The sequence below is a fragment of the Alosa sapidissima genome, chromosome 21, assembly GCF_018492685.1.
Source record: "Alosa sapidissima isolate fAloSap1 chromosome 21, fAloSap1.pri, whole genome shotgun sequence".
NCBI lineage: Eukaryota > Metazoa > Chordata > Actinopteri > Clupeiformes > Clupeidae > Alosa > Alosa sapidissima.
Window position 1 is genome coordinate 22,375,703 of NC_055977.1, and position 27,092 is coordinate 22,402,794.

Genomic DNA, 27,092 nt, shown 5'->3' on the forward strand with positions numbered 1-27,092 from the left:
TTCCCCCTCTCTCTCTCTTCCTCTTTTGTCTGACAGATGTAAACAAACTGTTAAGCTGTTAAGATTGCACCTTTGTTTGTTTAGAGACCCCCCCCCATCACTGTTAAAAAGTGTAACCTGATGTCCTGGCACCCGGTAAATATTCCAAACCCGTTAACTGCAGAAACACAAGCATGTTTCTGTGCTCGTAATTATTAAACACCCATTGTGGATGTGTAACAAGACAAGGGCAAAGGGCCACCCATGCTTTCGAGAGAACACGATTTCTTTTTCCAAGTCCAAGGATATTTAGAATGGCTGCATAGGTTGTCTCTCCAAGCAAAGGCAATAAAAAAAGAAACAAGAAAACAAATACGGAAAATAATAAAATTATCACCAGTCATTGAAAAGCCATTTCATTTAGACTCCTACCTGTCAGCTGGGTAGTGTCAATTTTACAGACAGTTGAGTATCACTTGAGTGGGAGATATTTTTTTTATTTTTGGAAAGAGGGAGGGCGGCACACCCCTCGGCGTGTTGTTTTACGGCCCCTGCGACAGACCCCGGGTTTCCTGTTAGCGAGACCCCACCTCCCGTCTGGACGTGCCGGTTTAAATTCCTTCATGCTAAATCAATCACGGCTTCCATCATTCACTTATTACGCAGCCCCTCTCCACTCTCGGCCAGTGCAACCAGAGACTCTTCCCTTCGCTCTCCAAAAACCTATACTTTTGTGTTTTGTTTATTTATTCTTTTAGGGAGAGTCTTGAAGTAAGAAAGAGAAAGAGAAAAGAACGACGGAGCCATTGGCAAAGTGATAACATCTGTCAGGAGGCGCTGTATGCCAGGAGTAAAAATGGTTTCCTCTCGTCTGGGCCAGCGAGGGCCTGATGCTCTGCAGATGTGCAGCTGGGCCCCGACTGTAAAAGTTATAAGTATTGTCATAACATTGTTCGACTTCTCTAGTATTTCCTGTCTTCTGCTTAGCACTTTATTACTGATTCTGGCCAGCCTCCAGCCCAGGAACGCTTGCAGTGTGTGTGTGTGTGTGTGTGTGTGTGCGTGCGTGTGTGTGTGTGTGTGTGTCTGTGTGTGGGTGTGCGTGTGTGTGTTGGTTGGTATGTGTACATTCGAGTGTGTGTGTTTTAAATGTGTGAGCTAGAGAGCGAAGGGGAGAGAGAGAAAAAAAGGAAAGAGAAGAAGAGAGACTGTCTTCAGCCGTCTCTTCCCTTTGTTGGCTGCTTGCTAGGGCAGCCTGCTTCTTTAGGCTTCCTTTGACGACACGCAAGCTCTGTAGTTAAACAGCGTTTTCGAACGAGGCAGCAGGGAGACAGGCGGAGCCCAGCAGGAGGGAGTGAGATGTTGGAGGAGACGCAGACAGACCAAACAGGGGAGGCAGGAGGAACTCAGACGCATAGATCCACAAGAGACTAGTCAGGTGAAGAGGATCTGCTCTTCCTCCTTCCTCCCTCTCTATTTCTCTGTCTCTCTCCTCTCTCTCTCTCTCTCTCTCTCTCTTTCTCTCCCCCTGTCTTTATGAAGGTCGCAGCAGAAAAGCCAGGCGCCGGGCCTGAGCACCAGCTGATTCAGAGAGAGGCTTGTGTTCATTTCCTGTGTAAGATGCAGTCCCCAGACAAGGCAGAGAAAAGGCCCTTTCTTTCTCCCTCCCTGACTCAGACCATCCTGGCCCCTTGCCCCAGACAAAGAGAGAGAGGACTCACAGAAATAGCGGTGCATTTAAAGAAGTGCTGCCCTCAACAGCCAGACGCCTGCAGTGCACTCCTGGCAGGCTGACTCACCCGGCAGCCCTGCAGGTACTCTCGTCACCCACCCATTCCGGCTCCATCCGAGCTGCAGAAAAGGTGAAGTGACAGCCCCCTGAAAATGCCCTGGCAGGCGAAACGTAAAGCTTGTGTCTGTCAACATCTGGCACCGTCCCCTCTCTTTTTGACTGATAGGTGTGGTAATCCGTGAGTGCCATGCATAAACTGGAGATAATCTGTAACAGGATTCGCAAAAATGGCGTGCAGAATATATCTCCCACCTCTAACATCAGGCTTCCGCACACCACCTGTTACCGAAAGCCTAAAGCATGTTAAAAAAAAGTTCATGACGTAAAGAAAATTAATTACAGCTACCAACATGTTGGTACATGATGAAACAAACATCAGTGTTTGTGGACCTTGTTTTTTGTTTTTGTTTTGTTTTTGGTTTTTTTTTTTGGGGGGGGGGGGGGGGGGGGGGTGGCTAAGTTAGCTCTGGAGTTTAGGACATGAATGTAAAGGAATTTTAGGACCAAGCAGCCTTCACTGAGAGTGTGAGCGTGTGGTGCTGCTGCAGCGCCACGTTCTGCCTCACATCTGCAGGGTCCTGTGAGTGTGCACACACTCCTCTCCTCTGTCTGCAACAACAACAGCGTCCGCGCTGACAGATGGGTGTTTCCGCCCAGTGGCTCAGTGTCGAGTCTCCATGGCGATCACCGATGACGGCTCATGAAAGGGTCTCAGAGCTGGTTGGAGAAATATGTGCGTGTGTGTGTGTGCGTGCGTGCGTGCGTGTGTGTGTGTGTGTGTGTGTGTGTGTGTGTGGAGAGAGGTGTCATCATCATACGTGTTTCAGGTCAGTTTGTTTTCAATGGCAACAAGAAAAGCAACGACACGGAGGTAAGAAAGCAGGGTGAAAAGAAACAAAGATTGGGTGAGGGAAAAAAAAGAAGAAGTTGGAGGCCGTTTGAACAGGAAACAGAAATCAAACAAAACAAATACAAAGAAAGTCACCTACAATGAGTCACACCGGGGTTTTTTTAACCCACAGTTAAAACAAAACATGCAGAGGAAAAGAAAAGGCATATATAGATGCAGGGCTTCCCCTTCTAGATTTCGCTGATTCATGCTGAGATGCGTCAGAGGAGTGCAGCTGTTGATCTCAGGCCTAGGCACCGTGTAGGCCACATTCTCCCATCGCGTGGCTTCCATGCTTCTCTCGCTCCTCTTTCACACCGTGGTGCAGTTTTGAGGCAGTTTACCTGCAAACACTGAAAAAGTGTGAATTCAGCTCTCTGTCAAAGATGTGTCAGGTGTGCGTGGGTGCTCCATATCACCCTTTCTCACTCCATCAGTGGAGGTGCCTTTGTTGTTTGTCAGTCGCGTAATTGGAGGTTTCTGTGTGTGTGTTTAGGTGTGTGTGTGTGTGTGTTTGTGTGAACTGGACTGGCTGCTGTTTGCATATGCCCCCCCCCCCCCCGCCACCCCCTGCACCGCTCCTTCCAGTTTTTCCCAGAGTTGGGGGGTGAATAAAGAGGACATTAATATTAGATGGGCTTACTCTGTCTGATACTGGTAAGCCTCCTCTCCCAGTGACGCAATGCCTTCTAAATAGCTCCGCTGCAGCTGCGGAGTCCCTTGTCTCATTTTCTCTGCTGAGGTCTCTCTCCTCCCTCTCATCCTTGACTGCAGAATCATTTTTTTTCCCTCCACATGAGGAATATATTGCAGGGGGATAAAACAATGGGACTGAAAAACTGAATGTGCTGGATGCCAGCCAGTTCTCATCCTCCCCTTATGATTCTCTCTCTCTTTCTCTCTCTCTCTCATGCTTTCTCTCTCACTTTCCCTATCGCTCACACAAACACACATACACACACTCACACATCAAGTCTCTTTTACAACTCATCATTCATCTCCGAACGTGATCCAGAGGAAGATCCGTCTAGGATTTGAAAACAAGGTGTCCTGCGTTCCCACAGCGAATCACTACTATGCAGGGCTTCGGTGCGTTTTCTGAGAGCCCTCCAACAAATATCTCTTTTCCCCCATGTTTCCCCCCGCAGCCTTGGAGACCCTCTGATCGATCAAGGCGTCCTCGCCCGCCCCTGACAATCCCACCCAAACCTGGCTGCAGCATTTCAAGTCGAAACCTCACACACACACATACACGCACACACACACACACACACATCTACACAGTCTTTGCAATGTTTTCATTGCCGTGTTTTTCGAATCCTCACTAGAAGGCGTGGTAATATATGCAGGCGGGTGTCGCAACGGTGTTGCTTCTTTGCCTCTCGCTTTCGGTGGAGCGTGGAAGTAAGGAGTAAGCATGCTGTATAGGGAGAGTGGGCGGGAAAGGTTAGAGAGGCCGTGAGTTGCTACCTCCCTCCTACACACACACACACACTCACACACACCTCAGAAACTTACATGCTTAGTCTACACACAGACCCTCCATACATAGACACACACACACACACACACACACACACACACACACACACACACACATACAGTGTGTGTGTACTTCATCGATGCAGGGTTTAACATCCACAGAGACTTATAGAGATTTTCCCCACATCCACACTATAAACATGCACACAAACATGTCTATATGATAAAGCTTTTCTACGGAAATTTCAACAATCTCAGCAACAAAAACAATAATTAGCCAACAAAGACTTATCAGTCCTCTTATCCCAAGGGAACATCGCTGGCCCATCTCAGCCTAACACCCTGGCAGAGACATGCATCTCCTCTCTCCATCGCTGTCGATGGTATGCGTGGCGCAACTCCTCTGACTTTAAACATCCATTCACATGCACGCTGTACTTCCCTCTTTCTTAATGAAGTATTGAATCACGCTCGCAGGAGCAGTTTTGACCTTTAGCTCCCGGTATTGATCGAGTTTGACATTTTGACAAGCCCTCATTACAAGGGTGAGCCGTCTCCCCAGAGAGCCTTTCGATGTCACCGCCCGGGGGTTGGCTGGTGTCCAGCCGAATCGACCGCATTGATGTCCGAAATTGACTGGGCCAGAGGTGCAGTCTGAGATTCCCTGTTTTGTTTTTTTTTTCATGCACACAAGGGCTTGCAGCTTCTTCGGATCACTCACTGTCCAACGTCTGCATGGTTTTGAGAGACAGACCAAAGAGCAAAGGGAATGCAGTAGTATCAGAAAAAGTGCCTCAAAAATAAAAGGAACGGAAGTTATGTTCTTTGCCTCATAACTCTCCGGTTATCCGTAGTGGAGATGGCATCAGGGAGTCATGGGCTTGAAGGCTATCTCCAATACAGTACGTGAGCAAGTGTCTTGGAATGACCATGGTCAAAACACTACAGGCATCAATAGAGCATTAATATATATTTCATATAGAGTGAATCATTATCCTTTATAACCTACTGATATGACACCATCTTGTTTTAGATATTTCAGAGCTTGCACAGAGATATAGCAGAGATTGCACTGAGGGTAGATCAGGTTGAGACAAAGCTCCTTTTTTTTTCCACCAGGCTGCCCAGCTTAGTTTCCAGTGGCCACCTCCTCTAAGCCTACAGAGGAGACTGAAGTAATGCACTCGCACTAAAAGGAAATCAATGACCAGACACTGCAGCTATGCTCGTGCCAGCTGCCAGACAACAGCATGGGATAAGGACACGGGGCCCTCAAGTTTATTCAGTCTCTCTCTTTCTGTCTCTCTCTCTCTGTCTCTTTTTTTTTCTCGCTCTCTCACTTTCTTTCTCCCCCTCTCTCCACCCTGTGAATTTCTTTCTCTCTCCCTCTCTTTCTCTATCCTTCACTCTCTACTGCATCTCTCCTTCTCCCTCTATCTATCTTTGCGTCTCTCTCTCTCTCTCTCTCTCTCTCTCTCAGAATCCTGCTCCCCCTTTCTCCATTCCTTGTCATTTCCCTCCAGTGCTCAAATTGAAAGCATTGATCAAGACATGGCGGAGGCTGAGAGGGAAGTGGTGGTGGTGGTGAAGAGGGGAAGGGAGTAGAGAGGAGGTGGGGGGGCTCCCTCCCCGTGCGCAGGTGGGCAGCAGGCAAAAGCAAAGCGAAGCGAGGGCGGCTATCGACCACAGCACAGCACCACTGCCAGATCTCACTGACCCTCGTGCCTGCCAGCTGTCACGTTCCGCCCCCTCTGCTAAGTGTGCATCCAGTGGCCACCGATAAGCCAAAGAGTTCAGCTGAGAAAGAGATAGAGAGAGGGAGATAAAGAAAAGGAGGAAAGAAAAGATAGAGAGAGCATCAGGTCTGCAGAGAGGAGCCTGTATGGCATGATTTAGACAAAGATGAAACAGCTCCTCTATCTGAAGGATTATGATGTTTACATGGATGCATCCAAGGGCATGCTGCTTTAGAGATGAAATCTACAGAGATATTTTACATGTATGTTCAAGGAATTTGGATGTTGTGTTGAAGTGCATTTAGAGCCAGAAGGCTCCTATACGATTGTAGACCTTTGGGAGATTTTGGGAAATTACTTCTGAAATGGTGTTGCTTTTTGTTGGTTTTCTCCAAACTGAAATAGAGAAAAACAAAATTAGTTTTAAGTTTTGTGTAACTTTAAGACAAAGTACCTTTAAATGCTGCATAAAAATGTAGGCAAAATCTATAAAATGGAGGAAGGCTATGATGAATGGTAGCCTATTAAAATGCTGTTTAAGCAGCCCATTATTTCCATGTTATGAGGAAACGCAATCCATGAAAACCTGGCTGTTGCTAGCACGAATAAGCCAAACAGAGAGTAGATGACAGAATTGCTCTAACACTTTATGTCAGCGATGCAGAGTGCCATTGACCAGTTTTTTGTTAATTCACAGCAGATGAGGGAACAGACGAGGAAAGATCACATCCTTTCTGTGGAGAATGTTGCACCAAAACTTGCTATATCCTTATCCCCCACATACCGCGAGCCTCTGACTTCTTCTATTTGAGGACATTTAGAAGAAGTCTCAGCAGAAATGGCTGCCAGAAAGCACTGTCATTTGTGGGCATACAACTGTCACCAAATTATAATGTATAGTCCTAATAGTATTTTATGACACTTTGCGTGGTGCAGTGATTGGAATTTTATCAATTTGGTAAATGCCACATGTCGTTACACTGGGAATGTAAAACTAATAAGTAATTTAGTAACTATTGTGATTGGTTACCCTATCCCAGACCTGATCCTCAAATTGGTTCTGATCCTATTACAGTATTATGCTGTAAGCTATTATGGGGTCACTGGTTTTCATCACAAGACTGGGGCGCAATCACAGTTTTCCTGACAGCAGGGAATCCCATGACGCTAATTCCCCAGGAATGAGAGTGCCATGTATAGGTGATGTTCACAGCACAGGGAAGTTTGATGGAATTCGATCCACTGCCGAGCCTATCAAGGGACCATGCTCAAGGCTGATCACAGCAGTTGCAGCCGCTCAAGGACTTTGTGTGTGTGTGTGTGTCCGTATGACCGGCTGGTTCTTGGGTACATGTTTCAATGAGCACTGATGCACACTTCTCCACACAGCACTGATTGCAACTGTGTGTGTGTGTGTGTGTGTGTGTGTGTGTGTGTGTGTGTGTGTGTGTGTGTGTATGTGTGCGAATATATGTGTGGCAGGGAGCAAGGTGTGAGAAGCAGTAAGAAAAAAAAATATCAATACAGCTATTGATTACACTGTGCTGTCCAACTCCATAGATTTCGAGCTTCCAGACTAGCCCTCTTGGATATTCACACATACACACACACACACACACTCTCTCTCTCTCTCTCTCTCTCTCTCTCTATCCCCCTCTCTCTCTCTCACTCTCTCTCCCCCTCTCTCTCCCCCTCTCTCTCTCTCTCACTCTCTCTCTCCCCCCTCTCTCTCTCTCTCTCTCTCTCTCTCTCTCTCTCTCTCTCTCTCTCAGGGAACATTGTTCTCCTGATCTCAAGTGACCTAAGGAAGGGTGGGACTCGCCAGTAATTAACACCTGCAAAACCAGCGGAAGAACCCCAAGGCTACAGCCTGCGATTCGCTCATTCGACAGTCAAGACAGCACTGGCACAGTCCAAGCCAGGCCAAAAAAAAGGCTAAGGTCACACTAAAATTCACACCAGATCACAACTCCCTGGACAAATATGATACCCACAGCCATTGTGCCCCACGAGGCCACTGTGTAACTGGATGACTGTTTTGTGACCAGCCCCCCCAAAATTCAATAGCCTTTTAAAAGCAAGTTTTAAACGGGATAGAGAGGGTTTTTTTTTTCCGACTGGGTTTTTTTCACCATACGGTTGCCAAAGCAGCAGGAGCGGTGGCAGGAAAGCCATTGACAATCTGGAGGCTAATTGAAAATCAAAGGAGAAGTAATTTAATGGAATTAATTGGACTTTTTGAGTTATTTAGTGAATACTTCAGGTTAATTTCACATCTGCTCACTCGTACAGTGCGGCACGGCTCACAGGCAATGGAACAGTGGATAAATTAATTTACTGTGGACACCACAAACACACACACAAACTCTCTCTCTCTGTCTCTCTCTCTTTCTCTCTCTCTCTCTCTCTCTCTCTCTCTTCCAGAGTTGACCATTTTCCCTGAAATTAAGCCATACTATTACACACACACACATGCAAGCGTACATTTACACACATACATTCACTGGTCAGATCCCCTTGACCTAGTGTCTGGAAGTAGCTGGATGTCACAGTTCCTCTTGATTCAAGCAGCACTCACACATTCTATTCCCTGGACTGGTCCCTCACCTTGACCTGGTGGTGGCGCTGAGCTGGAAGTAGCCTCGATGCCACTTTTATCAGTGGGCGTGAGACACAGGAAGAAAGCCTGCCGTCATAGGTCGGGGGAAACAGCTGCAGTTGGCTGAGTACTCTGAGCTCACTCGTCCCAAAGCAGCACTAATAACAAAGCAAATGTAGCCACAATGCAATCGCTGTTCACCCAGCTTCAATTTAACAGTGGGCGACTGTCACAGAAGAAGGGTTTATAGCCACAGGGGTTCCTTCCATCAGTTCCTGTTTGGCGATGCGGCAGTATGCTCCGTTTCCAAATTGCTGAGGCAGCCGGCGTGACGAGAGAAGTGCAGGGCACAAATACGTTACCGGCGAGTTTTTTTCGGGGGGGTGAAATAGAACAGTTTGATTGATGATTGAGCTCCCTCAGTCATGTAAATCTGAGATGGGTATGCAACTTTTGTCCAGAATCATTTTCATGCCAGACACTAGCCCCCTCAGTCTGTTAGGCAAACACAAGCATGTGCACGTGCACATGAACGTACGCAAGCACACACACTCGTACGCAAGCACACACATACTCACACACACACACCTGTATTCCCCTTTTCACTCCTCCCCCAGTGAAAAACGAATGTGTGCTTGACTTTGACCCACCTCATTAAAAGACTGAATGTCACCAGACGGCTGTCGAGCCACCCGCTACCCCCCAACCCCCAACGCCACCTTACCCTGCTGCCGTCTGCATCGCTCCAATGAGATTTACAGTAGCAAAGTTAATGAAATGTCCAGCTCGTCCATTTTGAAGGGATCGGCACCATAATTAACAGTGGCCTCGGAGCAGGCCACACTAACAGCGGGGGCAGTGGGGGGGTTGGGGGGGGGGGGTCAATAAAGAGTCAGCCATTTTGAGGGAGGAAAAGGAGAGGTGGGGGGGGTGCAAATGGCATGATGTTGTCTTGCTGCTAAAGGGGGTCAGGGCTTAAATTGTTGCCTGGAGGTGGAGGTGGGCAGGGGTCATGGAACACACAGGGGTGTGGGTAGAGGTATATGTGGGGGGTGGAGGGTGGGGTATCTGCTAGATATTAGAGTTAGCGCAAATTGGAAACAGGCTAGTCATTCAATTTGCTAGAGGGCAGGACAGGGGCCCCTGCAGTTTGCTACTCCTCCAGATGGAATCGGTAATGCAGCGCACGGCTGCACACGCCCATTAGAGAGCCAGTACTGCCCGCCAGTCAGCCAGCTCATACATACATACATACAGTGTAGATTACAGGCTCTCGGTTTGTGGACGCGGGTGGACACAGCCATGGATTATTTAGCCACCGAGCGCAAGGGGGGTCCCTAATGAAGACTACACGTCACAAGGACACCCAAGGCACACACGAAAATAATGAAGGCCATTGTTGAATTTGAGGTCAACCCATGGCAGAAACTCATACATGCATACCGAGCCGCCGTTAAGACCACTGCTCATTATGATGCACGCGTGCTGGACACATTGTGGCCATATGCAGCCAGCTTTTATGATGACTATGTGCAGCGCGCCACCACTCGTAGCAGGATTTACATATTTATGTAGCAGTTTGTTTTTAACTACTGGAGGGTTGTACTGCTGACTTTTATCACTGCCATTCACAAGTGTGCATACTGTATTTGATGCTGGACATACTTGTCCGTGAGTGAGTGTTGTTGTTTTTTTTGTGTGTCGAAAAGTAGAATATCTTGAAAGCCTTCACTGGTGATGCATGTGGAAGCTGCGAAGGTTGAGGTTTGGGACTAAATTATTTATCACACCCTTGCCTTGTTGACTGTTCAACCACACTCAACTGACACAACTGAATGTGAACTTGTACAACAGCACAAGGTTGAGTTTACCATTTGAGTGTAGAATGGAAGAGAGCCGCTTTAAAAAAAGAAAAAAGACTCCCATTCTCCTGGACATAAGCAAATGTCCATGTCTCTGTTTGTGTGCGTCCATGGACAGCGGGTCTTGGAAATAGGCTGCCCCATCCCTCGATGTCCACGGTGTCACCTCTGACCTCTGTGAGACCTCTGGGCTGATATTAGCGCAGTGGAGGAGAAAGCTAGTGGTGCTGGGCAAACAAGATGGAACGGCAGCAGGTCAGCAAGGGGAAAGTGAACACATTGTCCAAGCAAGCAAGCAGTCCATTGTCAGGCTCCTTTTTTTCACCCTCATTCCTTAAATGTTCATCCATATGGAATGACCTCCGTGGCCATCGTCCTCCACCATGTTCTCCCTGCACAGCCAGAGCCCCAGGAGCAGGTCTCTTTTGGGGCCAGTGCAGAGGAATGGAGGCACACTGTCCCCACGGTTGCCCTGCCCTTACCCTCCCAAACTGCCCTCCCTTACCCTCCAAAGGTAAAAAAAAAACCCTCCCTGCTCCCTTCACTCAGTAGATGAGGTCATGTACAGTACAGTAGATGGGATGGTCAAAGAAGGGATGAACAGTCCATTTTAGGACAATGCACTGTCCTAAGAGACACCAACAGAGAGGCCATTGAAGAATTCCCTCTGCTGTTTATCTTCCTTGACTCACACTGTATATTAAATAGTGTGTCACACACTGAGTATATTCTATGTACCTATTAATAATAACATTTGGCTACAAAGTGTTAGGCTTAATTGTGACTCAGGATATGTACTTACACATGTGAGAGTTATACAATGCAATAAGGTGTCAAAATCGCACAGTTAAGCAGTTGAGATTGATTGAGTTTCTCTTTTTATTTTCTTCATGCCTGATTTATGGTTATTTGGTCACAATGTTGAGCTGAAGTGCCCAAGAACACTCAAACAGTGGACAAGAAAATTTGGCCTTGCCACCAAAGTGACTTTTTTTCCCCCTCTATATTTGCGTTCTTTGGAAGAGAGGGGGATTTAATACAATAAAGTACCATTCATTACAGCCCTCTCTCTCTTCTCTTGCAGAGAACTTCGGTAATTATCCACATTAAGCACAATGAAATTTGCCCCTCAGTTGGTGGAAACGGTTCTCCACTTATCCTCCAATTTGGAAGGCTTACTTGTCCGAGGTTGCTAGGCAATTAAGAACTATGGAGGCAGAGCTCAACATGGCCATTTTTGTCCGCCACAACCCCCTACCCCCTCCACACCCACACACACACACACACACACACAATGCATGCATACACTCACACCCTTACACACACTCCCCACTTCTCTCCCTGTAGTTTAATTGTGTGAGCCACTTAGCTGAGTTTGACTCACAAATGGCTAATGCAAACTATGATGGAATTATTTGTGAACATATATATATATATATATATATATATATATATATATATATATATATATATCCCCCCATGTTGCATTATCTTGCGGCCTTTGGTGATCATGTACATCATCTACAGTATGCTTTCTAATGGAAGTGATTGGCTGGAAGAGAGAGACTCGTTGGCGGGTCGGACAGACCCCTGCACTTGTCACGTCTACTTTACTTTGTGCCGTCGTCTCAGGGTCTCGCCCCTCGTTAGTGCAGTCGTGACATTTCTTGTGGTTCAGTGGGTGAAACCCTCGACAGATGCAACCAGTTGTGTGTGTGTGTGTGTGTGTGTGTGTGTGTATTTGTGTGTGTGGGAGTGAGTGAAGGATTCCAAGAAAGAGACAGAGCAGCAGTAGAGATAGAAGCATCCCTTATTAGTCTGATTTGTGTTTGGCAGTGGAGTGCGTGGCAGTAGCCTGCCAGCTAAAACGTGACCCTTATCACTTTTTAATACCCCCACTCGCCCCCAGCGGATGCAGCACCAGATGCACAGCGGTCTGATATCTTACTGATGGGAGCAAGATGCTGCTGCTGAGTCAGGAGCCAAGATGGACGCTAGTGTGCACTGCTCCATGGAGACTCCATTAGTTTCCAACCTCACAGACTCCTTTTTTTCCAGTGAAGCAGAGAGAAAAAAAATGAAGGAAAGAGAGGACTGCTCCCTACTCTAACTATCGGTCTTCTCTCTTATCTGACCTGCAGACTGGCTCCAGCTGTCACTTGATGCCATCGTTAACTACCCCATATCACAGCACAGTTTTTTTACACTGTGTGTCATGAACAACAGTGGAACTTTTCAGAATCGGAGCTGTACAGTTCAGTGTGTTTATGAATACTTGGTTTCCACCCTTACATTACATTACATTTTAGACATTATAATGCATTACATCTCAGACTATATTTTGGCACGATGAAACCGCAGCCGTAATGCAGTAATCAAATAGTCATTGCACCTGACACTAAAACAAGTTCCATGCTAATACTCCAGTTTCACTGAAAGAGGACCACATTTGCCTAGGTAGGAAAGTGAATTGAGTTCCAAATTTCCACCCAAAAATCTCCCTGCTGTGAAAACAGCCTCTTCCAAAACTAGAAGTCCCCCCACCCACCCCCCTCTGTCAGACTCCAGCAGACCACCACTGGGAGTAGTTAACCTTCGTAATTGAGCAGCACCCCCGATATCACAAAACACAAAACTTCACATCTTTCATTTCTCTCTCTCTCTATCTCTCTCTCTCTCTCTATCCCTCTCTCTCTCTCTACACCTCCCTGTGAACCCAATCCTGTCGACCAGCCTGACTGTCTTATGCTCCGAGCCATTTGTTTTTGTTAACGCAGCTGCTTTGCCGAATCCCCCCAGGTGCTTCTGGGTAATGGAATTTTCGTGCATCACCCAGATTGGATGTAGGGTGGAAAAGAGGAAGACTTGTAGGGTGGAAAAGAGGAAGAACAATGGATCTTAATTAAAGGGGCATCCACTCCCTACACAGAGAAACACGAGCTCACCTTATAATTGCTTTTTTCTACCACCTGTCTTGTAAGAGATTAACTAATGGTTCGAGAGCAAATACATTTTATTTGTCATTTAGCCCGTGTTGACTAAAGTGGATTTTGCATGGCGCAGATCTTCCAATCACAAAATGTCACGGCTGTTATAATTTTTCAACTTTTCAAAAGGGATGTAAGCTAACAAATGGGCATGGGCAACTTGTGGAGGTTTCTGTCACATTTGTGAAAGTGTGAAAAAATGATGGAGAAAAAGTAAGAAAATCACACAGTGGATATCCTGATGTCCTGCTTGAGTGCGTCAGGAGGAGCCTATAACGTCTGGCAAGGCTCCCTCATGCGATCATGAGCGTATTGATTTTCACTTCTCATTGGTCCTTATGGGGCCATGTAGACCCCCACTGCTGCCATGTATCTTATCAAACCATCGATTTGCCCCTCCCTCCCGCCTCTCCTAGCAACCCTTTAACTGGTTTTCTTGCAGACACAGAGCACTCTAACTGGCCTCGCACATGACTGGAGATGGACCTCTTGAGTGAAAACTGGCATTTAGCGTGAATGGCTAACAAATCAAATTTGACCACTTAAATGTATGTGGACGAACTCTTGACATCATGAGCTGATGAACAACGAACTGATTTTGGAAAATGTATGGAAAGCTGATTCAGCTCGATTCATTTGAGCTTTGGACATAGATGTCTACAGAATCAACAGTAAGAGGAGCTGAATTTGTTGTGAACTTTGCATACGGAGGCGGGATGTTTCTTCTGGCCTTGTTCTGTGGGCTTTCCTTTGATTTGTGTGCACACCAGGTGAGCCAGGTCCTCACCATAAATACATGTATGACACACAGGTCCAAGCTGTGTGTGTGTGTGTGTGTGTGTGTGTGTGTGTGTGTGTGTGTGTGTGTGTGTGTGTGTGTGTGTGTGTGTGTGTGTGTGTGTGTGTGTGTGTGTGTGTGTCTGTGTCTGTTTGTCTAGTACATATTGTGTGTGTAGTGTGTGTTCAGAGTGTACTTCTAGCTGTGATTTTTACATGAGCCTGAGGGATGACCCCTGCCTTGGGTGATTTTCTCAGCATAGTGCTATCTGGCTGCCTCTGCCTCTGCTCTTCCTGTTAACAAGGTCCTCTTCGATTCCACACTAAGCAGGCCCTACCATCCTCCAGTCCGTATGCCTCGCCTGGTCTTTCATTACTTCCTTTTTTCTTTTCTTTCCCACTTTCAACATAGTTCTCCATAATTATTTTCTAACTTTTTTTCTGCAGAATTATTTTCTACCTCAGAACTCAGCAGCACGTTCTTTAAGACCACTTTCACTTCCTGAATTCTTTGTCATGACGAAGAGAACAAAATAAGTCTTTTTTTGTGTGGCACAGCTGCCCGTGGCCTGAGCTCATAGATGACCGACCTCGCACTGCAATCATTTGCCATTACAGCGTTGAGTTTACAGGTGGGAAGCAGCTCCCCGTCAAGCTCGGCTGACTTTAGCTGCCCACCAAATCATCTGGAGTTCAGGTGCCGTCTGGTCAGGCAGTCTCTCCATCTACACAGTGTTACTCTACACAAACACACACACACACACACACACACACACTCCTCTCACCCCAGCCCTACCCTCAGGGCAAGGTGAATCGAGGTTCCTGTGTCCTCTTTTCCACAGTGTGTTACCGCACAGACTATTAGAGTGAAAGTGTGCCAGCGTTTACCTCTTGGCAGTTTTCATGGTCCATCTTTCCACATATAGTTGAGCGAAAACATTTTTGCTTCTGCCGACTAAACGGCCTCTGATTCACCACGGCGAGTTTAGGAAAGCAAACGCACAATTGAAGAAGTATTTAGACTGCTGCACAAGTGATGCTGTGATTTTTTTTTTTTTTTTTTTCATCTCACGGTAAATTCAGTGTGGTGTGACCGTAACGTGATCATGATCTCCTAAACACACACACACACACACACACCTTCACAGTCGACTGACCGAATCCCTCCTCTGAGTTTGCAGCAAGGCGGCTTTTTTCCACTGACCAGATCAAGCCGGCCGCTGAAAAAGGAACACTTCCTTCCTTCCGTTACGGTCTCATTCTGCTTTTCAAGACGGCTCCCTCTTCATCCCCAGTCCCTATAGGGCTGCAGGGTTTCCTCCACACGCCATCAGTCCCTTGCTCTATTGCTCCCTCACACTCACACCTCTGTGTTCAATGGCACACAATGAGGGGAAGAGGTAAACAAAACAGGGATAAATGACAAGATGAAAAAAAAAAGCTGGATAAAAGGAAGGTTGGGAAAAGCTGGCCCTGTTGCAGACCCTTTTCACAGGTCTCTTCCTGGGCAACATTGACCTCGCTGTGTCTGGTGACACACAAGCCCTGTGATGTCATGGCTGTGCCTTTCATGTCTGTCGGAAAGGCCATTGTGCTCACCATCACCCCCCCCCCCCCCCACACACACACACACACACACACACACACACACACACACACACACACACACACACACACACACACACACACACACACACACACACACACACACACACCATCCCCTGCTGCCACCACCCTCCCACCCTCAACCAGCACCACCACCATTGTGTCGGAGAGGAGGTTTGAGGTGAGGTGACCCGTGTGTACAAACACACACATACACCCTAACACACACACACACATGCATTTCAGTGACAATGACAGCCCTCTCCAGCACACACACACATCTCTCTCTCTCACACACACACACACACACACACACACACACACACACACAGATGGCATGGGGACAAAGTGACAGATGACACGCGCAGGAAGAAGCTGTTGTGTAACACAGCCTTTCCTCTGCACGTCAGGCAGGCAGGATGTAGCCACGGAAACGGGCTCTCTGAAGGGACGGCTCTTACACTATCGCAGGAAGAGAGACTCCGATAAGGGCTACACAGAACGCATTGATTCCTCTGGAGCGCACAGAGGAACAAAAAAGACCTCTTTTCTGGAGGCAGAGTAAGAGAATACTATCTCATTGTTCTGTCACGAGAACAGATATTTCTGTGCATTAATGGAAAAAAAGGGTTTCGGATGCATACTTGAGAGAGTGGCCTTTGATTTCGAGAGCCCCCTTTTTCTGCTCAGTTTAATGCACCACACTGCACTGATATGAGCCGGGATTTTGTGGTTTTGCAAGTAGCCTCTGCTGTGAGTGTGCATACGTGCCAGCGTGCAGCTGAGGACGCTCAAGTGGGCCTCTTTCTCAGGTTCCTCCAGTACACAGAGTTTAGACTAGCCGTTGGTTTTTACGTGGCCAAGCATGATGCTTTGAATGAGTCCCCAGCAACATCGAGGACGCCTTTGAAAGTCTAAATAGTGAGACCCAGCCAAGGTGATTCTGGCCATGTTGAATCTTTTTACACAGAGATGAGGTCCTTCTAGTTCCATTTCCCAGTTCCCGAGAGTATTACTTCATGCATTAACATGTACTGCGTCAGAGATATGACTCACTTTTATTTTCTTTCAACGTTCATCTTTCTTCAGAAGATGTCATGTGCAGAAGATGTCATGTGCTCCTCTGCAAAGACATCAGTAAAACAAAAGACAACATGTATGCTGAAAGACATTGATTGCATTTTTCACATTGCCCAATAGAAAGAAGGAGAAAAGGAAGGGAGGGAAAGAAATCTTGACGCACATTGATTCCCATGAAAGCAGAAGGTCTGCGCTTGTCCTTAAGGTTGATTAAGCACTCCAATCCCCCTGCAAATTCGAATACTTGGGAGAGTGCACTTCCTGAGGTTTGAGTGGCATGACTAGCATGGTTCCTTAATAAAGAGTTCAGCGTGCTGTGAAGAGAGTTGGGAGCAAATTGGAGGGCTACAGAGAGAGAAAGGGAGAGAGAGAAAATGAGACGGAGAGAGAGAGATGGATAGAGGGAAGTCAACTCCAAGTGTTCTCGGCTTTATTACGATGCAGTGTGACCTCCCAAAAGCTTCGCTTTTTAGGTTTTGTCGAGTGAATAAATCTTGGAGGAATAAATTAAACTTAATTTATTAAACTCAAACTGAATTATACAATTAGAGCTGCAATTTAGCGAGAGACGCTGGCTTTCGCCTAAACCCAGGATAACCTCCTCCCGAGATAGGACTTGATGGTTCGATATGTCTGGAATTGTAACCAGATGTTTGCTGAAGGCGGTTATGATACTCACGCCTGAGCCCCCGAAATGTTGATGCAGGATTTCTGAAATTGAAATTGTCAGTAGGGGTTCACCTAATTTCCCCCACTGCTGATTAAATAATTGTTTATTTAATGTAAGTGGGCCCGCGGATTGCTTAAGTGAATTAAATGTAATTTCATCGTGATGGTTTTGTTTATCGTTACTCCTGGTCCCCCCTCCTCTCTCGACATTTGTTAGGATGAACCTTCATTACTCACAACTATGAATGGAATTTTTCCTTGCCGTGTGATGACTTATTTTGACATTGCGACATGAGCCAGCGTGATTATGTGCGCTTCAAGCACTGCCGCTGCTAACAAGTTTCTTCATTTTTTGCCTTTTTCCCCCCTCATTTGAAATTCCTGATGAAGCTTAGACGTCTGTTTCAGTGTGAGCCGTGGGAAAATACTCAGTGTCTTTCTACAACAAGTGAAAGAAAAAAGACATTTTTGGAGTCTTTGAATAGATTGTATAGTATGTTGTTGGTCCTCATTAGCTATCTTTTTCACATGTTGACAGAGTGGTGTATCACTTTAATTGTGCCACCAAAATATCCGACAGCAGTGTTCCAGCGGCCCTGTGATTTTCCTAGCTGCTTCGATTGATACAAGACTACAGGGGGCCAAACACTAGCTGCACCCAGTGACCAGCCATCCTCACTTGACCATAAGGAACAGCAGGACTAATGAGCGACTGCTATGTAAACGTGGGAACCGTTTGCATTAAATAAACCGTTTGCATTAAATAAATAGACGTAATTAGGTGACTGCTCGTAATGACCTGATAGCCCCTCTCACCACTGCAGTATGAGTCAAAGTCCTTGGGCGTGCCAAAGCTCAGGCATTAATAATCCATCACAGAGACACACATGGGCCCACACCTACTGATGGAGCTGCGGGGAACCCATGTCATTCATCACAGCAACAAAGTTGAAAGCACGAGCTGTGTGTGTGTGTGTGTGTGTGTGTGTGTGTGTGTGTGTGTGTGTGTGTGTGTGTGTGTGTGTGTGTGTGTGTGTGTGTCTGTATGGCTGGCTGGTACTTGGATATGTGTTTTGATGAGAACTGATGCGCACTTCTCCACACACCACTAATTAATTGCAACTGTGTGTGTGTATGTGTGGCAGGGAGGGGTATGTTTTCACCCAAGCCTATGTATGTCTACTGGATATGAGTCAGTGAGGCCCATTAGAGCCATTAACTGTCTAGTTCTAACTCTTTTGTGAGAGTTTTTTTTCTTTTGTTGCTTCACATACCTGGCATGGCCTTCAGCTTGCCGCCATATTGCAGCATTCCTACCGCGGAAAGAATGTGGATGAAAATTGCGCCGGTGGGGAGAGAAAGGGTAGTAGAGCACGGAGCGGGAGGGCCTTGCCACAGGGGGAGCAGCACCGGCGCCCCAGTGCAGGGATGAACTGAATCAGGTCAGCAGACAAAGAGGGCCCTCCTCGCGCAGTAGCCCTTGCTCACCCACACCGAGCCTGGTGCTGTACATGGCTGAGGAGAAGAATCGGCTGCCACTTAGAGAAAACAGGGGCAACTCTCTCTCTCTCTCTCTCTCTCTCTCTCTCTCTCTCTCTCTCTCTCTCTCTCTCTCTCACTCATTCGCTTGCTTTATTATTTGTTTTCTATAACTTACTTTGAACAGCAGCTGCAACTAACCAGTCTGTGGTTGTTGTTTTTTTTTTTTTTGGTCTTAGTATGTTCTTTTTTTTCTCCGAATAAATGATTGTATAAGAGTTGAGAGAGAGAAAAAAGAGAAAGATAAACCTGTCAAGGCTAGGTATGCATTCGTTTTTACAGATGGCAGAGCAGACCAGTTGATAATTGAAAAGGAAGTCTGGGATCGCGAGCCATTCGACAGTGGGGAGACTATTTCTGGGTCTTTCCTGTGTAATTGACACTTGAACTAACTGGACGGCCTTAGCGGCCCTCCCCATCCCCACCGCACCGACACACATATATACACCGCACACTCTCACACACACTCACACTTGCATACACACACACCAAACAGCCTCCAGGCCCAGCCAGCCCCCCCCCCTCACTCTTTCTCTCTCTCACTCTTTCTCTCTCTCACTCTTTCTTTCTCTCTCTCTCTCGCTCTGTCTCCCTCTCTCCTAGCTCTGCACACAGCTGTTAAAAAGCACCCAACCCACGAGGACAAATGAGCCTTCATCCTGTCTCACTCCTGAAGCTATGGTAACACACTGCTAATTCCAATCGCTTCGTGTTTTAGCAGCTCTTTTTTTCCATTCATTCCTCTCTCTCCCCCCTCGCTATGTAACGATCTCATGGTCCTATGTCAACTGCTTTTTGAGGAGAAGCCTTTGTTGCTTCTGATCTCTCCCTGTCTCTCTTTCTCTCTCTTCACCCTCCCTCCCTCACTTTCTCTCTCAGCGCCGTAGCCTGCCCGGATGTTTTTATGCAGGAGAACTTGGCTGAGTGTTGACATTCTGGTGCCTCCCGTGCTAGCACAAGCTAGCCCCCAGCTTGGCCGGCGTCTCGTCTACTGACTTGCCGCTCTCTGGCGGGCTGTATCACATTGCTGCTATTGATTACAAGGAGCTGTGCTCTAAATGCAGAGTCATTAATTGCGCGTGGGGTCCATGTTGCCGCTCCTGGCGTGTCACTTCAGATCAGAAAGACCTGACTCCGGCAGCGGAGAGAGGAGAGGAATAAGCGAGGGAGGAAAAGAGAGGGAGCAAGAGAAAGAAGGGAGGGGGGGTGCACACCTGGCCTTCATGAATATTTCAGCTCGAGTCGAGGAAATCATGTAACAACAAACCTGGGCACTGGCTACACACCGAGCGCTGGGAAAATCTGTGTGCCTGTGATTCATTGGTCTCTCTGCCACATCTGGATTTATTATGCTTGGTGTACACTCTGTGTGTGTGTGTGTGTGTGTGTGTGTGTGTGTTTGTGTGTTTGTGTGATTGTGTGTTTTATACCTCCAGTAGGAATTTCTTTACTCAGTTTGCGTTGTCATGGTTACCTTTATTTGCCCACGTCCTTCGTCTTTTTCTCCATACTTAATTGCATACTTAGTTAGTCTACTTAGAATCCTTCCTTGTGTACCTGTCACCGAGTCAAGAGATAAGCAGAAACGCCACGAATGAGACTGTCAGTCCTGGCGCATGAGGCTGGCGAACAGCTCCACTCCGCAGCCCTCCGATGGCTGTGCATAGAGAGCGCCTGGGACACCATGGCAGGATGGGTTGTGGGAGGGGAACACACGTGTGAATAATTTCGGAGCCTGTGGGACCGGGGAGCTGGGGGAGCCAGAGGCTCAGCAACACACCAACCCGATGACGGACACTCTGTTTGGCTTGTAACGCTAGACCAGGATAGGAAAGAATAAATCAATCAGTCCTGACGTGGCTTGTCAGTCTTGCCATGTGGGCCGCAGAAACCCAACATTTGGAGACTGGAGGTGCAAGAATGTTTGTTTCTTTTTCCTCCTCTTTTTTCACTTTTTTTCCTTTTTTTCTCTCGATTAAACCTCAAGAGTTTGTAAAAACATTGATCCTGATTCCTGACTTAAATTCTCTGTAATCCAATTTGAACTCAATCCACTAATACAACTTCATTTGATTTGAATCATGTACTGTACGTGCATTACAGTACAAGATCTTGCTGCTAACCAATGACCTTACTCAGTAAATGAAGCAGGGGAAGAAACTCGGTTCTGAAGTTTCCGTTATGGAACTTTATATTTCCGATCTCCACCTTGAGTAGAGTGTAATGACAGAAAATTAATGAATCGATAGTGATTTGATGGTCCTTGAAATGAGTACTGCTGTCTTTGGAAAAGGACTGGCGGTTAAAACAGGGATCCTGTAACCCAGCCGGTGATTGGACCACAAGCAGCCATGCGGAACAGAAAGAAAAGTGATTGCCCCGCTTTCCACCCAATTCAAGAGGGCCATTGTCAGAGGGGCAACTTTGCACTTGCTGTTGATGACCCACTGAAAAACATTTCTCCATCTCATTAAATTATTGCTGTCATTCTGGACCTTAACGACCAACCAGGCTACTGTCTCTCATTCGTCCTCTGTGTCTTTTTTCATTTCTCTGCACGTTTCCATGATTAATGGCTAGTGTCGAACGTTAGAGTGAGCAGGCATAAGCAAACGCGAGATCATAATTAGTTTAGCTGACGAGAGGGGCCCTCCGATAGCGCTCGCATCTGGATGGAAAAATTACCCTATAGGGAACTGGCCGCTCACCAGCACTTTTTACTGAGACGTTGTGAAACACCCGATGAATCAAGTGCCCTGTCCCTTGCCAAGAAAGCTCTCTGGCCTTGAAGCCAAAATTATGTCTGCAGAAAGCTTTCCATTCTAAATGTATCTGAGCACAATTAGGAGCATTGTATTTTTCTGGCAGGGAAAACATGCTTCCCTCCTGAAGATGTCTGACATTAGATAAATTGCACATATTCTATAAGGTCCAAATGACTTTTGCTGGCCATAATCTAGATAATTCTGGTGTTTCGCCTTGCAAGTCACGGGCTGCTTGTTTCCCTGTGTTCACTTGTGTTTGAGCCACCGATAAGTCTGGTAGTCACCAAATGATTCATGTTGTTGTTTTTTCCTCCTCTCTCTCTCTCTCCTTTCTATCCTTCTGTCTCTCTTTCTTTCCATTTTTTTTGTCAATGCCTCAGTTGATTTATTTTGTTTCTTTTGGTAGACTCTCAAGAACAGTGAGGTCCAAAATGCAAGCAAATGAAAAGCTGATAACAGAGTGAAACTGTGACAGCACATTAATGAAAAACACAAACAGAAACCCAAACAACTCATGGGAAATCAGCTCAGGGTGAGCAGACCAAAGGAAGGGTTGTAGTTGTTGTTGTTTTTTTTTTCTTCTGAAGCCTGTCGGACTCAGGGGGCCATGTGTGTGTTTGTCGCTCGCACTGGGCGGGGACAAGCGCCGTGTAATGGGGGTGACGGTCACAGCCGTCTCAGTGGTACCTTACAAGGCGTATTAATCACCAGAAGGTTAATAACCGGCAAAATCAGCTGGGTTCTGCTAATCAACCTGCAGCCTGACCTTCTGATTGGACAGTGCGAGGTCTCCAGACGTCGGGGGGCCACGACTGCAAGGCAGACGACCCCCTTGGCAGCGCAGTGGGAGGTGGCCCAGGCCACCGTTGGCATTCCCCCCATCTTTCTTTACCTACCTCACTCTGCTTTCCCCTCACGGGAGCATCTACCTCACAGTACATGACCTAGACGACAGTTCGGTCAGACATCCAAACCTTTGACCACACCACCACGTTCTACGTGTCCGCACGTGCGTGTGTGTGTGTGTGTGTGCGTGTGTGTGTGTGTGTGTGTCTGTGTGTGTGTGTGTGTGTGTGTGTGTGTGTGTGTGTGTGTGTTCTTTGTTTTCACAGCTGATAAAGTACATGAGCCATGTACCACACTGTAACTTTTTCCAATTCAACAATACCTACATTACACTGCCCTAACTTCCTGCTTTGCCCTGGATATATTGTGTATATATTTTTAGAACAGTCCAACAAGAAAATGTTGGGGCCAGAGAGATTGCAATAGACATATAGTATTTTGTTAGGTGCCCTCGGTTTATTTTGATACTTACATGGTCCATGGTCATCACCACGTAACACAATCAGAGGTCTAAACCTTAAATGAGGCCTTCCCTTCTCTACCTTTTTCCCCTCGTTTTTCTCTCTCTCTCTAATGCTCTGCCTTCATTCATCCTTCTCAGTTAGCTCTGATTCACTCGTTCACTGACTCTCTCTGTCTCTCTATCTCTCTTTTTATGTTGCAGAGGCGGCGAGGCTCCGGCGTGTTCTGTGCCAACTGTCTGACCACCAAGACCTCGCTGTGGAGGAAGAACGCCAATGGGGGCTACGTGTGCAACGCGTGTGGCCTCTATCAGAAGCTGCACTCGGTGAGAAGGGGGAAAGGGAAAGAGGTGGGGGTGGTGGGGGTGGTGGGGGAGGTGGGGGTGGCGGGGGTGGTGGTGGCGGCGGTTGGAGGCGAGAGAAGATGGTGGAGGGGTGGGTAGGGGATGGCTTAGGAAAACACAGAGGCAGCCCACCCACAGAAATTAAGTTTAAAAAAGAAAAAAAAAACTGTACGAAAAAAAGTGAGGAGATGACTGAGGTGTGGTCTGCTAGTTCAGAGCAGGGCGATGCGACCTTTGGCATGGCCAAGCAGAGGTCTTCTTTCACTCTTCTCACCTTCAACCCTAGATAATGACAAACCTCCTCCACACACACACACACACACACACACACACACACACACACACACACACACACACACACACACACACTCAGCTCCTCACAGGTTCAGAAACATCTGACCTTGAAATTGATACCTCACACAACAGACCAGAGAGAAGCATTTAAGTCCTGTTGCATATATCACCTTCCCACCATCACGGACACTGTCGAATTGTTCCACACTTGCACACTATGGTATTTGTTCTTTCACACTCATGGTCTTGTCTTTCTCTCTTAACCTCTTTCTTCTCTTTTTTTCCTCTCTCTCTTTTCTATCTTACACTTCTCACACACTCACACACAGCCTCCTCCCTTGGGTTTGCACTCGAAGCCTCTGTCAAGTATAGCGAAAAACCATGATAGGATTGATCCTGTCACACCAAAGGTAGTGCCTGATTGCTGTAGTGGAAAGCAGATGTATAGTCACCTGGCAAAATCAAATGAATTTCACAAATTGTGTGAAATCAAATCAAAATGTCAGGAATCATGGAGAATTGTTTTCCCCCCCTTACTTTAACTCTCCTTGATGATTGGTTTGTTTCTGTGAGGCACTGTGAAAAAGGGCCAGTGGTCCGTTTTTCCTGAAAACAAACGTCACTGTTCCCTGGAGTCAATCACGATGATATTTTACAATTGGATTTAGTTTACAGGCTGTTCGCCTCCTTCAGAAAGTTCAGTTTTTGATCCGAATGAGCAAATGTATTTATTTTTCCCCTCCCTGCTCCTTTTTTTTTCGCCCCTTGCGTACTTAAGGCTTCGCTGTCTGATGAAAAAAAAATCCTTGAAGTGCTCTAGTGTTCCCCCCACCCCTCTTTGAAATTGTGTCTGGATAAACATTTGGGTAAACATATTTGACAACATGTGAGGAATTAGCCTCTCTCCCCGCAGAACACAAGGGCGAGCATTGTGCACGTATAACGTGCACCCATTCGGCGGCCAAAGCGGTGTGCTTTTTTTTTTTTCGTATCGTGTTTTTTTTTTTTATATATATATGCGTTAACTCAATTGGAGCTGGGTAGCGTCTGAAAGTTCTCATGTCTTTATGGGTTTGGCTGGAGGTCTCTCATCGCCCCCCCCCCTTTCCATCAGCGGCAGCGTTGACGTGCAGGGCTCGGGGGGCGTCTGGGCGGGCTGCCTGGGTGGCAGAAAGCCCCAGCCCTAGCCTCAGTACACACACACACACACACACACACACACACACACACACACACACACACATACACACACACAGGAGGCTCCCTGAATCGGTGTGGTCGCCGGGGGGCAGGGGCAAGTGCTGAGCTGAGCCAGGCTGGGCTCCACGGGTCCCGGCCACAAACGGCCCCCTTTCAGGACCTGTGCCACCTGGTGGTTTTGAGAAACAGGGTTGGGGCCCATCACTGCCCAGGCCCACCACAGTCTCACTTCAGCGCCACACACTCTCTCTCTCGTCTTCCCCTCTTTCATTTCTCTCTTTCTTCATTCTTCTCTCCCTTTTTCTGTTTCTTCCCCCTCTCTATCCTTCTCTTTCTCTCTTTTACTCACCCGCTTTCTCCTTCTCACTCTTTTTTAAAAACTCTGTTCTGTCTGCTTAATATGATACCTTTCTTACAGTATAGACCCTTTTTGTTCTTTGACAGATATCCAGGTCATGTTATGAGAGGGAACCCAGAGTTTAGTCCCCGTGGTGTTGTTTCTTGTCAGCACTATATCTTTTTGCAATGCTGACCTAGAATAAGCTTAAGGCTCCGTTCAGAAACAAAGCCAAACAAATTGCATTTTGTGTTTTTCTTATTGGGAGATTTTTTCATACTGTATTGATTGCACCTCTAAATGAAATTCATTTGTTCAAATGGTGGGTTTTTTATTTATTTATTTATCCCACTTTCCCATATTTACCTTAAAATCTAGGACACAGCATTTTGATTTCATATTTGAACATACTTTGTCAATAAGTAATTACACCTTGTTGTGTTTTTTTGTTCATTTTTATTTTTTTGTATTTGCACATATTGTACCTCAAAGCAATGTGCAGATAGCTTTGATCTCATGGTATAATGTCACCCCGTTTGACCATTTAAGCAGTGTTCAATTAAAAAAACTGCTTACACCTTGTGCTTCTATGAGCCCAAGTACTAGATTACAAATATGTCCTCACCAGCCCTATCATGAATTGTACTACAGCAATTACGTCCAGAGATACCTACTAGTTTGTTAGCTTCTTCTTGCGTGTGTGTGTGTGTGTGTGTGTGTCTGTGTCTGTGTCTGTGTCTGTATCTGTATCTGTATCTGTATCTGTATCTGTCTGTGTGTGTGTGTGTGTGTGTGTGTGTGTGTCTGTGTGTGTCTCTGTGTCTCTGTCCCTGCTCTCCTCTTGTTCGGTCGTGTGTATGCAGTGGACCATCAGGTTGAGCACACGTCATGCTCTGCTAGCAGCTAATAAATGTAATGGGAGAAGGGCACTCCAAGTCTGCGGGGTTTTCTCCTGCTAGGCCCATGCTTGGCTGCGAGATTTGCTTGTTTGTTTTTAGGGACGACTGGGGCTCCTCTGGTGGAGGGTCTGACTCATTCTTGCCCCTGTGCCATTCTGAGAGGGGGACGCAGAAAAAGAGAGAGAGAGAGAGCGAGAGAGAGAGAGATAGACGGATGACGGAAAGATAGAGAGATAGAGGGGTGGGGGTAGTGACGTTCAGGTAGTATGGACCACCAGACAGTGCAGCGATGAATAATTAGTTTTGCTCAACCCACACACCATCGTTAAAAGGCAGAGCCCCCCCACCTCCCCTCTGAACCACCACCCCACCCCTTGTCCTTCATGTCTTGGCAGCGCTGTTCCATTCGTATTTTTATACTTTTAAATAAAAAGTTTATACGCCGTGCAGAAATCATTTCATAATGGCACCTCATAAAAACCGCGTTGCAGCAAGGCCTAGCGGAGAGCAGGTCTCTCCGTGCCAGAACACACTGCAACTATAAATGTCTCTTTGATTTTGTCTACTAATAACCAGAACCCGTCAGGAACAGGGGCGGATGTGCGCTTCAATATGGCGGCCACCATAAAACTCGGCAGAGTCCCCACTAGTCTTGATCGCTCGCTCATTGTCTCCATCTTTTATAGATAGGCAGGGTATTTTTATGTATGTGTGGTGGATGGGATTGGTTGGGATGGGAGTGATAAAGAACTTTCAAATATAAACATAGTTTCTGATCTGTTTGATCTCTCTCTGATTTGGTCTCTTTGCACAGTAGTATAATTGATGTAGCAAATTAGCAGGAATAGAAGGTTCAATCAGTTATCAGTTGTTATGACTGGAAAGGGGTTCCTTCCTCTCCCACTAGCTAAAAAACAAAAAGGTTTTATTGACATAAAAACTCATATGTT

General features: G+C 46.7%; 1 protein-coding gene across 4 annotated transcripts in view; it reads left to right on the forward strand.

The window, feature by feature from the left end:
• trps1 (trichorhinophalangeal syndrome I) overlaps positions 1-27,092 on the forward strand; it is a 103,435-nt gene that overhangs the window by 67,684 nt on the left and 8,659 nt on the right. For all 4 annotated transcript variants that reach the window (XM_042077329.1, XM_042077331.1, XM_042077332.1 and 1 more), the window contains exon 6: positions 23,272-23,394. In XM_042077329.1, the coding sequence (XP_041933263.1) occupies positions 23,272-23,394 (123 nt within the window). The remainder of the gene's footprint in view (positions 1-23,271; positions 23,395-27,092) is intronic.